Source organism: Sebastes fasciatus, chromosome 10 (assembly GCF_043250625.1).
Source record: "Sebastes fasciatus isolate fSebFas1 chromosome 10, fSebFas1.pri, whole genome shotgun sequence".
Lineage (NCBI taxonomy): Eukaryota > Metazoa > Chordata > Actinopteri > Perciformes > Sebastidae > Sebastes > Sebastes fasciatus.
In genome coordinates, this window is record NC_133804.1 from 24,967,818 (window position 1) to 24,979,955 (window position 12,138).

Here is a 12,138-nt window from a genome sequence, read left to right on the forward strand (position 1 = left end):
AGTAGATTCCCCAAAAACCACAGAGCAGAACATTTGCAATAAGATAGAGAGAAGTAATGGTAGCAACATATATTAACGTGAGACGGACTAAATCACACCGATCTCATTTATGTGTGTTGAATACAGATATGTTTACCTTCGCTTCGCTTAGAGTGCGTGCGTGTGTGTGAGTGCAATGAATCAACTCCCTCAAAGGCATGCACTGTTGTCCGGTCACGTCATTTAGCTTGTGAAAAAGCCCACGTCCCCAGGCATGCCTCCACCTCCCATAACATGCAGTAACAGGATCATCATAATGTTTACCTTGTCATCATAGGATTTGGGATACCTTGTGAGCTCTCACTATGATAACCATTATTACCAATTTCCATACTGAAAACAAAATATCGTATACAAACAAAGGGATGAAAAATGTAATGTGAGAGACATGCTGATCAAAGTTTTGGAGTAAAAATGCTTTCTTTTTGTAGTAGTCAAACTTTTCAAGAATGTTAAGAGCTAAATATTTTTTGAGTATAAACCATAGTGTTTTATTTACACTATAACTTACAAAAAACAGTTGGACTTTTAAGGTAATGATTGCAAGAGCCCTTCTTGAAAGGTAAGGGGCACTTTTCAAAGGTAGCACACGACAAGAAGCCACACCATCCACCCATAAGAGCAATTCCAAGCTTTAAAAACGTAAACCAGCACCGATAATTTAGTAAACAAGTCTATGTACACGATCCAGAGAAAAGCACAGAGTGATAGAAGTTGAAAAGGAGAGGGAGGTGGATTGAATGTCTTACGTTTTCATGGGAATTGTCTCAATGCTATAAAGATACACAAAAAAAAACAACATAAAAATGTTATTGAAATGTTCAGCGATAGAAATGCACCATGAAGTTGTAACCCAGCGCAGATTACATGACGAGAGACGCCACTGATCATCTGAGACATTACGTTCTATTTGTGTAAAGCCGTGATTAAATGAGTGAACAAAAGGTCCGTGTAGAAGAAATATAAGTTGACGAATGCGTCAATGTTTCTTTGTAAAGTGCCAAGTGCTTGACAGAGAGGAATGAAAGAAATAAAAGATATGGAAGATGGAAATAGTAGAAATGGTTATCACAACGTAAAATGCCAAGTCCCAGAAACAGAGGAACTACAAGGAAGAGAAAAGGGAGGATACAAAATATATAAATCAACAATAAACCAGTAGAGCTGCTGTTTCTAAGTAAAATTTAAAAAAAGCGCTTCACAATCAAATAATATTAAAACTATTTAATAAGTGAATTAGCAAACTACAAACTGAAGTGAAATTCCTCCTTATGATTTGCAGCTTATTACTTCAAAAAGCAGGTAGAAAGTGACAAGCTGAAGAGAAAGAAGGATGTCCTGCAACCATTGAGAGCCTATATAATTTCTACTGTAATGACTAGGATCATCATAGCTCTTTCTATAAAGTATAAACTATAAAATAAATATATATATGCCATTGTAAAGAAGTATAACAAGTACGACTACTCACTCATCGTAAACATCCTCTGTGTCCATCCTGCGGTAGTACTTGGCTAGTTTCACTGCGAGGATGATGCTCGGCAGCAGGAAGAGAGTGCTGCAGCCCAGGCCCATCCAGAATGTGTTCTGTGGAAAAAATAAGATATGATAAGATGTTATAGCTGAAACGATTAGTCCATTTAGCGATTAGTAGATCAACTCAATATTAATACACAAGGGTTTTGATAATCTTTTAATCATTGAAGTCATTTTCCCAGGAAAAATGCCAAATATTCTCTAGTTCCAAGTTATTAATTATGCTGCTTTTCTTTGTCTTTTGTGATTGTAAATTACATATTTTTGGGTTTCAGACTGTTGTTCGGACAAAACAAGCAATCTGAAAGATGCCACTATTGTGTGACATTTTTTACCAGTGTTTAGTGGACGACCTTTGGATCTAAAAAAGGTTCTAATAGCCAGCAGGGGGCGACTCCTCTGGTTGCAAAAATAAGTCTGATTGTATAGAAGTCTATGAGAAAATGAACCTACTTCTCTCTTGATTTATTACCTCAGTAATCATTGTAAACATGAGTTTATGGTCTCAATCGCTAGTTTCAAGTCTTCTTCAATACAGCATGATGTTCATTTAGTAAATGATGGTCCCATTTAGAGTCAAATAGACCATAAAGCAGGGGATGCTTTAAGGCATGGTTACCTTGTGATTTTCAAGTCGCTACCAATTTTAAAATTGTCACATCTGGTTGCAAAAAGTTGTAAATTGAAGTCACACTTTTATAATATTGTATATTTTTGATCTACCTCATCAATGTGTGAAATGTAATTTGCATCGACGAAAGTTTGAAAAAAAATATGTAAGCAAACAAAGTTTCAACTAAACTAAAAATCCCTTCAAAACAACCGTTTTTGTGGCTTTTTATCCACCATTATAAACAGAAACTTTGTGTTTCATTCTGGCCGTGACAAATAGACGTGGCATGTAATGTAAGATGACTGTTTTCGCATGAATTTCTAAGAGATATATGACCCAAATGAACTAAATCGGTTGTGATAGACCCAGCCCCAATGAGCTACAGCTAACCACCCATAGCATTTTAAACATATTGATGTTTAAACAGGGTTTGTTTCCCTGTAATCCCAGATATCATTACCATGGAGTCGACCAAGAAACTGCAAGCGATGATCTCCGCCGTGTCCACCATGTTGCTGAAGGGCTTGCATGGTGCGACCTCCATAATCAACTGCAGAGAGCGAGATATAAACAGTAAATGTCAGATTCAACAGATTCAAGATTGCATCAAACTCTTATTCTGTATTTTGCTGCTTAATAACATGAAAGCCTGTTGTTTTACCATGCTACATCACTTCAGAGTGTCACTGCACATTGCACAGGAGATCCTTGTACTATAAGTGTTCTCGGAACACAACAAAAACATTGGGATTGAAATAACAATGTTCTAGTGACAGCTCTGAGAACAACAAAACAGCTTCAGGCTTCAAGCGTTTTATTTTTTACTCTGTTTTGAATTCCTTACTTAACTACTGTAGAAGCCAATGACCCACAAAGCAAATTCCTCAAAGTTATAGAGGTTGTAATGTTATATTTATCTTCTTTATATTTTCTCCAAAACTCTTTTGTAACATGCAAAGGTATTTTTGCCAGGGCACAACTCTCTGTGTACTGCCAGTGTTTGGTTTTGACCAACATGAACATTGGACTGAACATAATAGGTCAACACTTAAGAACTGCAGCGAAAGTGAGAAGTGAGAAACACATCATCGGTAACAAGCTAACAAATTATCACACGAACACTTACGGATGTTTTGACCCACTCTATGTACTGATGGAAGTAGGCCACAATGGTCGCTGTGTATTTTCCAGTTTCCTGTGGAAGATTAAGACATAATGTGAGTTCCAGATCATTTTCTAAATCGAGAATATAAACAAAGCAAGTGATCCTTTAGTTACCCGATTGATTAAATGTGTTGCATTCTGGGAGATGAGGTACTGGGCAGCTTCAATGGCATCAATAACTGCTAAAACTTTGTTCTGCAGAGAGGAAATGAGAGGTTTTGATCAGTTAAGGGTATAAATTTAAGCCTTGTTTTCAGATTCAGACTGAAGGGAAGACTTACTGGCAGGTCAGTAGCTGTTCTCTCCAGAAACCTCATACTCTGGTTCAATGCGCTCTTAAAAGAGAAATTAAGACCACAAATTAACAACCGCAATCTCAAAGGTCAGGGGATACAGTCAGGGGTCATTTTACACCAGTGAAACACAAAGGGACACCAGGCAAGAACAACACTTGAACAATATTCTGCTTTCAGTACGGGCATGCTGAAGAATTTTGATCCAAAATTAAATATCCACAATGCAAAGAAAGAAATGATTCACTGTTTCCGTGATTTCAACACCAATGATTGAGAGGAGAGATGAATATTGGAATTAAACCAACATTTCTTTTCTTAAAGTGGATATTTTGTGATATTTCGGTGCAAAAGCCTTCATGTTTAACACCATATGTGATCTTTATATAAATACAAGAACACAAACACACTCACAAATATCCTACAATACCACCCAAAAAGAGATGTATTTTCTCAGATTACTATTATGTCATCTGTGAGATACAATATCTCTCTTCCAAATACTGAATGGGGACACTAAATACACAGGATGGACACATTTCAGCTTACCCTCGCTCTAACATATTTCTTGAAGTTGAAAGTGGAAAAAGAAAAACATGACAAGCTGTTGTAAAAGCTGTGTTGAAGTGCGTCACTGCCTTTTAGTAGCTGTAAATCCTTGGTGTTATTCAAACGATTGGCATTGCCTTTGACAGAGAAAATAAAACTGAATATTTAACTTGTTCTTCACAGACATGACATGTTTGATGACACATGCCTGAGGCTCCAAAACACTCTGCTTTTGATGATATTAAATGAAACACAGGAATGTATTTTCTCCCTCAAGGATGATACCATTCTCTTAAATAAGCATTAGCACAAGGATAACACACCAATTACCACATCACAACCTTTCCTCTGAGCGTAGATTATCTTGAAGTACATTGGAGTAGACTTTCTTTAAACCTGCATTAATTGATTTGTTAGCTGCTTGGGGGCCATCGGCACAAGCTGTAAACACAACACTGACATCACCTTATAAAGTTACTAGCAAACACAGTTGCTTATTTTTGAATCAAGCACACAAAGCAACATTATTATTCACTTTAGAGTCATGTTTCTGGACAAATCTGATAAATGTCAGTGTAATATTCCAACCTGATCTCATGAGAAGGCGTATAAATAGCACGCCATTTTAAGTATATTTTGTGTGTCCTGATAACGCATTTGTAGCTTTTCACGTGTCATTTAATGCCATGTTGTAACTGTGAAACGGTCGCAGTTAGGTTTAGGCAACAAAACCACATAGTTAGGTTTAGGAAAAATATCATGGTTGGGTGTAAAATATGTACTTAAACAACATAAGTATGGAAAACACATCACAAACATCTCTAATGTAACTTAATCAAAATAATTCAATAACACTTTGGGACACAAACACCAGTCTCCTGGTTGAAAGTCCTGTGTTTGTTGGACTCATCCACCTCCTTTTTCTCCCTTTTTATACTACTATGTCACTTGCTCTTCCTCACTTGCTCTGAGCATATCCATGCGGATGTGTTTACATTGCAGTCGGTAAAGACTACATGGCAACAACGACGACGTGATTGCACTTGAAATGACTTACAAATTGTTGTGTCATTCATACACTATTTGGTGAGACCAGGCTGAATATTCTCTCTCTTTTAGCTCTGTTTTTGGTCTCTACCAACTCCTGAGGGAAGTATCTGGCTCTTTAGCTACTAAATACTCCACTATGTTCACCAGCTAGTCGCTAACTCTATCTGCTGTTTGGTACTGAGCAGGTAGTTTACGGTGGGTTTCTCAGAGTTGTTTTGATGAGGGCAGGTAGACTGAACCAAAACAGTAAAGTCATGGACCATAAAACCAAAACAATGAGCTGAAAGACGGTAATAAGCTGAGGGGAACTACAGAGACAGGTGATAATTCTCTGAGTTTGTCACTACGAGTGACGTCTTTAACATTACAGTCATTTGATCCATTGTTATTATAAAAATATTGATAAGAGCAGCTTTTAAATCTATTAAAGTTAAAATATTTTGTACAGGAAATACAACACATGCTGGCATTAGATAAAAACTTCATCCATTATACTATAGATACAAATATGTCATACTGTAAGTGCCAGTGACAATATGTCCTTACAGGGAAAATCCACTTTTGTACACTTTTATGTGGTTGTTTCTATCATGTCTTTTCCCTCAACCTGCTTCATCTTCCGAAGTTATTTATTTTCCTACTTTACCTTTAAGCAACCCCCCCCCCCCAAGCCAAGAATAGGTGAGAATGTACTTCATCAACTTGTACTTGCAGCAAAAGTAGAACAAAACCTGTAAATATTTCATAACAAAAAGCATCCATCAGTGAAAACACAACGTTCCCTGCGGCTGCGTTGCACTCTGGTCCTTTGAGGCCACTGTTGGTGGGAAATTTGTTCTATTCCTCTTATATGCTGACCGCCAAACTCAACAAAATAGTCATATGTCATATCAGTTCATTGTTTCCCAGTCAAAAAACAACAGATTTAACCAAATGAATGCAAAGCACACAAGTTGCTGTTTCTATAGTCTGTTTTTTTTAGTTGTTTAGGGTGGATGTCTCCTTCAAGGGGATGACTAGACAGAAGATCTAACCAAAAACCAAGAGTCCAGCCAGGCATGAATATCTGGACTGAGAACAGAGACATGCATTGGGGCTTTACCATGGCCTGCTCCATTGAGATGATCTGCTGACTGTGGATCTGCCGCAGAGTGCCAGCGTGGCCTTTCAGAGCGGTCTGCAGAGCGCCTCTGGGCTGAAAGACAAACAGGCAGAGAATCACGCAATTCTAGTGAAATGTCATTCATCAAAGCACTGAAGGAAATTTCAGCCCATAAATTACAATACAAGTCATGTCAGAGAAGTTGTTTATTGCTTCCCTTGCTGCCCAATAATAATATGGATGTATTTCGGTGTCCAACAGGCAAATCCTTTTCTCTTCTATCATTTAAGAGTAATACAGTTTTGTTCCTGTCATGGAGAGGCATCAGGTGCAGCAACTTTACACGTTAATAGGCAGTGGCTAATGGGAAATTTGGTTTTAATGTGAGTATGCATGTAGCACCAGATATTTTTTTACATGAAACTTTATATAAGTCCCAATTTTATTGACCCTTCCTTTGAAGTGAACTCCATCCTTCTGGAGGATCCTACAGGACTCACCATTTAGAGGTGAATGAATGTGTTGTGTTTCTGAAACCGCCTGCAGGCATGGCAGAGCAGTCAGACTGTTCTCCCAGACAGGCAGAGATGTTATTTTTTGGACTACGAAACCGAGCTGGGAGACTAAAGACCACCAAATCCAGCAAAGTGCCCCCATGGCATTGTAAATAAATAAGTAAATCAACTTATGTGCCTGTGAACTAAGGAAACACTGTGGATGTTTGTATATCAGGCACAACGGCACCAAGGTGTTCTTACCATGAGGTCTGTCTGGGCCTCCAGCTCTCTGGCAAATGAGAGCAGGTCCACCACAGTGACTCCTTTGTTGACCTGAAGATGAACGGATACAAAGAGAAACAAATAAATCATGTAAACATTCCTCTCTCAGCGGTAATTTCAGGGGCAAAGCACTCAGGTTAAGTGTCTTTTTTACAATGACTATCATCCATTAGTAGCTAGGCTACATAATTAGAAAGCTGTTTCTTGTACATTTAAAAAAAACAAAAAACACTGCACCTTGGAATGAATAAGACTGAGTTACTTTATTAAAAACAGATCAATAGGAAGTCAACAACTTAATTTGAATGAAAATTTAATATTATTATCTAAATAACAAAGAAATATAACCCTTTTCAACAATTCTGTAAAGATGCCAAGTAGATAGAAGTCATTTAATTGATGCCCAGGATCAAATCAATGTTTTAGCTGCAGATCTTAATTGAAAGTAAATTAAGTAGGGCTGTCAATTGATTAAAATATTTAGTTGTGAATCGCATGATTGTCCATGATTAATCGCGATTAAACACACATTTTCTATCTGTTCAAAATGTATCTTAAAGGTATGTATATATTTATTATTGGAAATCAATTAACAACACAAAACAATGACAAAGATTGTCCAGAAGCCCTCACAGGTACTGCATTTAGCTTAAAAAATATGCTTAAATCATAACATGGCAAACTCAAGCCCAACAGGCAACAACAGCTGTCAGAGCATCAGTGTGCTGACTTGACTATGAATTGCCCCAAACTGCATGTGATTATCATAAAGTTGGCATGTCTGTAAAGGGGAGACTCGTGGGTACCCATAGAACCCATTTTCATTCACATATCTTGAGGTCAGAGGTCAAGGGACCCCTTTGAAAATGGCCATGCCAGGTTTTCATCGCCAAAATTTTGCGCAAGTTGGGAGCATAATTTCACCTCCATCCCGACAAGCTAGTATGACATGGTTGGTATCTCTAGCTTTAAAACTGACCCCGCTACAACCTCCGAAAGATTGATTGCGTTAATGCCTTAAAGAAATTAGTGGCGTTAAAATGATTGTGTTAACGTGTTATCACGTTAACTTTGACAGCCCTAAAATGAAGTTGTTTGAAACATTCATAATTGTATAGGTGATTTCTGTAATATGTTTTTACCAGAATGGCTCTAAAATGTATACTATTATCTAACAAAACTTCTCATCCTGGCTTTTGGAGAGTGAGTTGTGCATCAGGACAGGTGGTACACTTGAACGGAGTCCTTTCTCTCTCTCTCAGGAAATAAATCTAAGTGAAGCTGACAGGTAGTGTTGGACAAGACAGGGGATGCCAAGTCCCGGCTTGTTCCTACACACTCTTTGCCTTGGCAGAAATACTTTTGGATAATCGGGCTTCAGTGATCCTCAACAGAACGCAGTGTACTGTGTCACGTCGCAGCTCCTGTTAGGTAAAGCATGGCTGCCTGCTGTATGTTAACTGACAGCCAAGGAGGAGGCTGTTTAACCAAGCTATTTCTGGTAACACAGCCTACCAGTAAAGTACACAATGTAATACAATAATATTAGTACATGTATAGAATAATCTCTTATCAATGTTTACACTAATCTTTCACAAATAGACTGACATTTAAAGAGAGCTAAGAAATGTCAGATAGCCAGTGGTGGAATGTAACTAAGTACATTTACTCAAGTACTGTGCTTAAGTACAAATTTGAGGTAGTATTCCTATTTTACACTTTTACTCCACTGCAATTCAGGGGGAAATATTGTACTTTTTACATTTTACTTTTTACTTTGCTAACTGCATCAGTAATAATAATAATACAATATATAATAGTCAAATACTCACAAGGATATTTTTATTTGAATAATTAATAGTTTTACTTTTCATTTAAGTAAATGTTACTAATAATACTTTCATTGCAGGAATTTTACTTGTAATGGAGTATTTTCACAGTGTGGTATTACTACTTTTAAGTAAAGGATCTGAATGCTTCTCCCACCCTTGCATATACTGTAGCCACAAACCACAATCTAACTGGTTCACAGTAAATATCACAAAGATTAACGTCACCTTAATTGTAATTTTCAGTCAGATCTATTCAGTTACCGTGAGTATCTATTTGTCTGTCTTTCTGTTTCTGAATTTGTTTGTGTGCCTAGTTGTCCCTTTTAAGTTTATTTCATTCATGCATATTTTTAGTGTGTCTTATTTGAGCTTGTGTGTCCCTTCATACGGGTGTGCTCATTCAGATGCATCTCTTTATTTCAGAGTAGATAAATTATGATAAGATAGGAGAAAACTTAATTTATCCCGAGGGAATTTGCAGTGCAGCAGTTACAATACAAAGTAGGAAAGAGTGCAAATTAAAGAAAATAAAAACAATGAAGAATATCAATAATGTGCAAAAAACAAATGTACACAATGCCTGAAATGTAAACAGGTTAACGGTAAGGTGAACAGTAAGGTGCAAATCCAAAATAGACACATGCTAAAAGTGATCAGTTAATGGTTATGTAATGTGTTATGTGTGTGTGTCACCTCTTCCAGGTAGTCTGCATAGTTGATTTCTGACAGCCCAGCTTCAGAGAAATCCAGGAGGTTCTGCTTCCCCTCGGCCTCTAACAGGATTATTCCCCTCAGGTCGATCTTAACACTCTCCAGCTGACTCACCACATCCTTAGTAAACTGTGAACACAAAAAGGTACAGTTTGATAAGACCTGGAGGTAAAGCATTACATCTTGATTGTTGATCATAATATTAAGGCTTTTTAATGTAAATGTTTTTACATTTTGTCTTAATTCTCAAATAGTCTTGACCTAACATCAAACATCACTCACCAAGGTTTCTACCTCTATGTACAGTATGCCTGTTAGAAAAGCTTGCTGATTAATCACAGTTTACTGTAAGTCCGTATACAGTATAAACAGGGAAATACTGTAAGAACACGTAAACATCAGTCACATAATGAAAGGACAAACAAAAATGAAAAACAAATGTTGGCACGAGTGTCACCAAAGATCTTAAGGATGTGGCTTGGACGGAAAAGCTTCTTGATGTTGTTTGTGTGGAGAGTTTGTCCTTGTTTCAACTGTAAATTACAGTCCCTATTATTGCATTTGCACACAATCCTTCCCTTTAGTAATTTGTTTTTCTTTCATATCTTGTCTTAATGCCTTTTATGTCTTATGTAAAGCACTTTGCATCGCCTTGTTGTTGACTATTGATGTACAAATAAACTAATGGGAATGCAAAACTCATATTTCTCTACCAACAAGTTAAAAAACAAGAGAGTAAAACAGACATGAAGCAACATCTGTAAAATGACTAAGTTTATGTGTCAATAACTATAAAGCACATTGTAAAATCGTTTATTAGGTTTTATTGTACTGTCTGTTCTGAAAGCCATAACCATAGAGAAACATATGTTGGCAAATATGATTTCCCAAAAAGGGATGTCTTGAATAGTAATATGCAATTTCACCACCAAAATAGAAAACATATGCTTTTTTGTGGCACTATAAAGAGAACACAACAAAACGTTGGCAATGAAGTTGTTTTGTCCTAAATTGACACACTGACATTGTATGTCAATGGGTTAGACTTCCCCGTAAACTAAAAAATGTCCAACATAGCAAGGTATTGTACTGAGTATACACACAAGTAAAAAAAATCTTTCAGAAGGATGAAATTAATTAAATCCAGTTCACAGATTAGCTCCAAAACTATTTTGAATCAAATGACTAAGTATAATGCTTTATTGCTAACACATAATTGACCATTTTATATCTAAATAAATTAAATTATATTTATATATATATATATATATATATATATATATATATATATATTTCCTACCTCGCTAGCTATATACACTCACCGGCCACTTTAGTAGGTACAAGGTGTACCTACTAAAGTGGCCGGTGCTAGTACCGGGTGGTCTTCTGCTGCTGTAGCCCATCTGCTTCAAGGTTGGACGTGTTGTGCGTTCAGAGATGGTATTCTGCATACCTTGGTTGTAACGAGTGGTTATTTGAGTTACTGTTGCCTTTCTATCATCTCGAACCACTCAGCCCAGTCTCCTCTGACCTCTGACATCAACGAGGCATTTTCGTCCACACAACTGCCGCTCACTGGATATTATCTCTTGTTCGGACCATTCTCTGTAAACCCTAGAGATGGTTGTGCGTGAAAATCCCAGTAGATCAGCAGTTTTTGAAATACTCAGACCAGCCCGTCTGGCACCAACAACCATGACACGTTCAAAGTCACTTAAATCCCCTTTCTTCCCCATTCTGATGTTCGGTTTGAACTTCAGCAAGTCGTCTTCACCACGCCTAGATGCCTAAATGCCTAAATGCCTAAATGCATTGAGTTGCTGCCATGTGATTGGCTGATTAGCTATTTGTGTTAACAAGCAATTGAACAGGTGTGCCTAATAAAGTGGCCGGTGAGTGTATATATATATATATATTTTTATAAATATATATTTGTTACTATCCCTTATACAGGTGACCGATTAGTCTTTTTTTGCTGAAATTCTGCTGGGTAAGGTGTCACACTTTTGGAAACTTAAAACATGTGCATACATTAAATTAAGACAAATGTGCAGAAACAGACACAGCATTCAGTACATCAGCTGTTGGCTTAAAGGAGCCAAGATGATCTTGCCAACTGGCAGGGAAGTACTGAATGACTTTTAGGCAGGCAGGAGTGTCTGGCCCAGGGCCAGGAATAAATAGAAACTTACATCAGTGTAATGTCTCAGGCATACACTGATGTAAGGGCTGAGGCATGTTAAAGCTATCGGCCGTCAGCACAGACTTTGTTTTGGCAGCAAATAAGTCATTAGATAATGCTAATTAGATGCTGCTGCCAAGGATGGAGATCTCTGGACTCTCCATCACTGTTCGCTTCTAAAGCTACATGTTCAAATTACATACTAAATTAATTTGAACCCTGGTTTGAGCATTTAGTACAGTGCATTGATTTATTGCATATTAACTACCCATAAAAGCATTTAATGAA

The 12,138-nt window shown here is 37.2% G+C and overlaps 1 protein-coding gene across 13 annotated transcripts in view; it reads right to left on the bottom strand.

Moving 5' to 3' along the window:
- Positions 1-12,138, bottom strand: part of prom1a (prominin 1a) — an 89,464-nt gene that overhangs the window by 6,609 nt on the left and 70,717 nt on the right. For 2 of the 13 annotated variants that reach the window (XM_074649113.1, XM_074649116.1), the window contains 11 exons: positions 9,651-9,797; positions 7,105-7,176; positions 6,347-6,439; positions 4,195-4,212; positions 3,634-3,687; positions 3,467-3,547; positions 3,315-3,383; positions 2,649-2,738; positions 1,511-1,626; positions 789-812; positions 304-372 (listed from right to left, as the gene is read on the bottom strand). In XM_074649113.1, the coding sequence (XP_074505214.1) occupies positions 304-372; positions 789-812; positions 1,511-1,626; positions 2,649-2,738; positions 3,315-3,383; positions 3,467-3,547; positions 3,634-3,687; positions 4,195-4,212; positions 6,347-6,439; positions 7,105-7,176; positions 9,651-9,797 (833 nt within the window). Of the gene's footprint in view, positions 1-303; positions 1,145-1,506; positions 1,627-2,648; positions 2,739-3,314; positions 3,384-3,466; positions 3,548-3,633; positions 3,688-4,194; positions 4,213-6,346; positions 6,440-7,104; positions 7,177-9,650; positions 9,798-12,138 lie in introns of those variants that run through there. The other 11 variants (XM_074649118.1, XM_074649121.1, XM_074649114.1 and 8 more) reach the window with 7 other exon arrangements.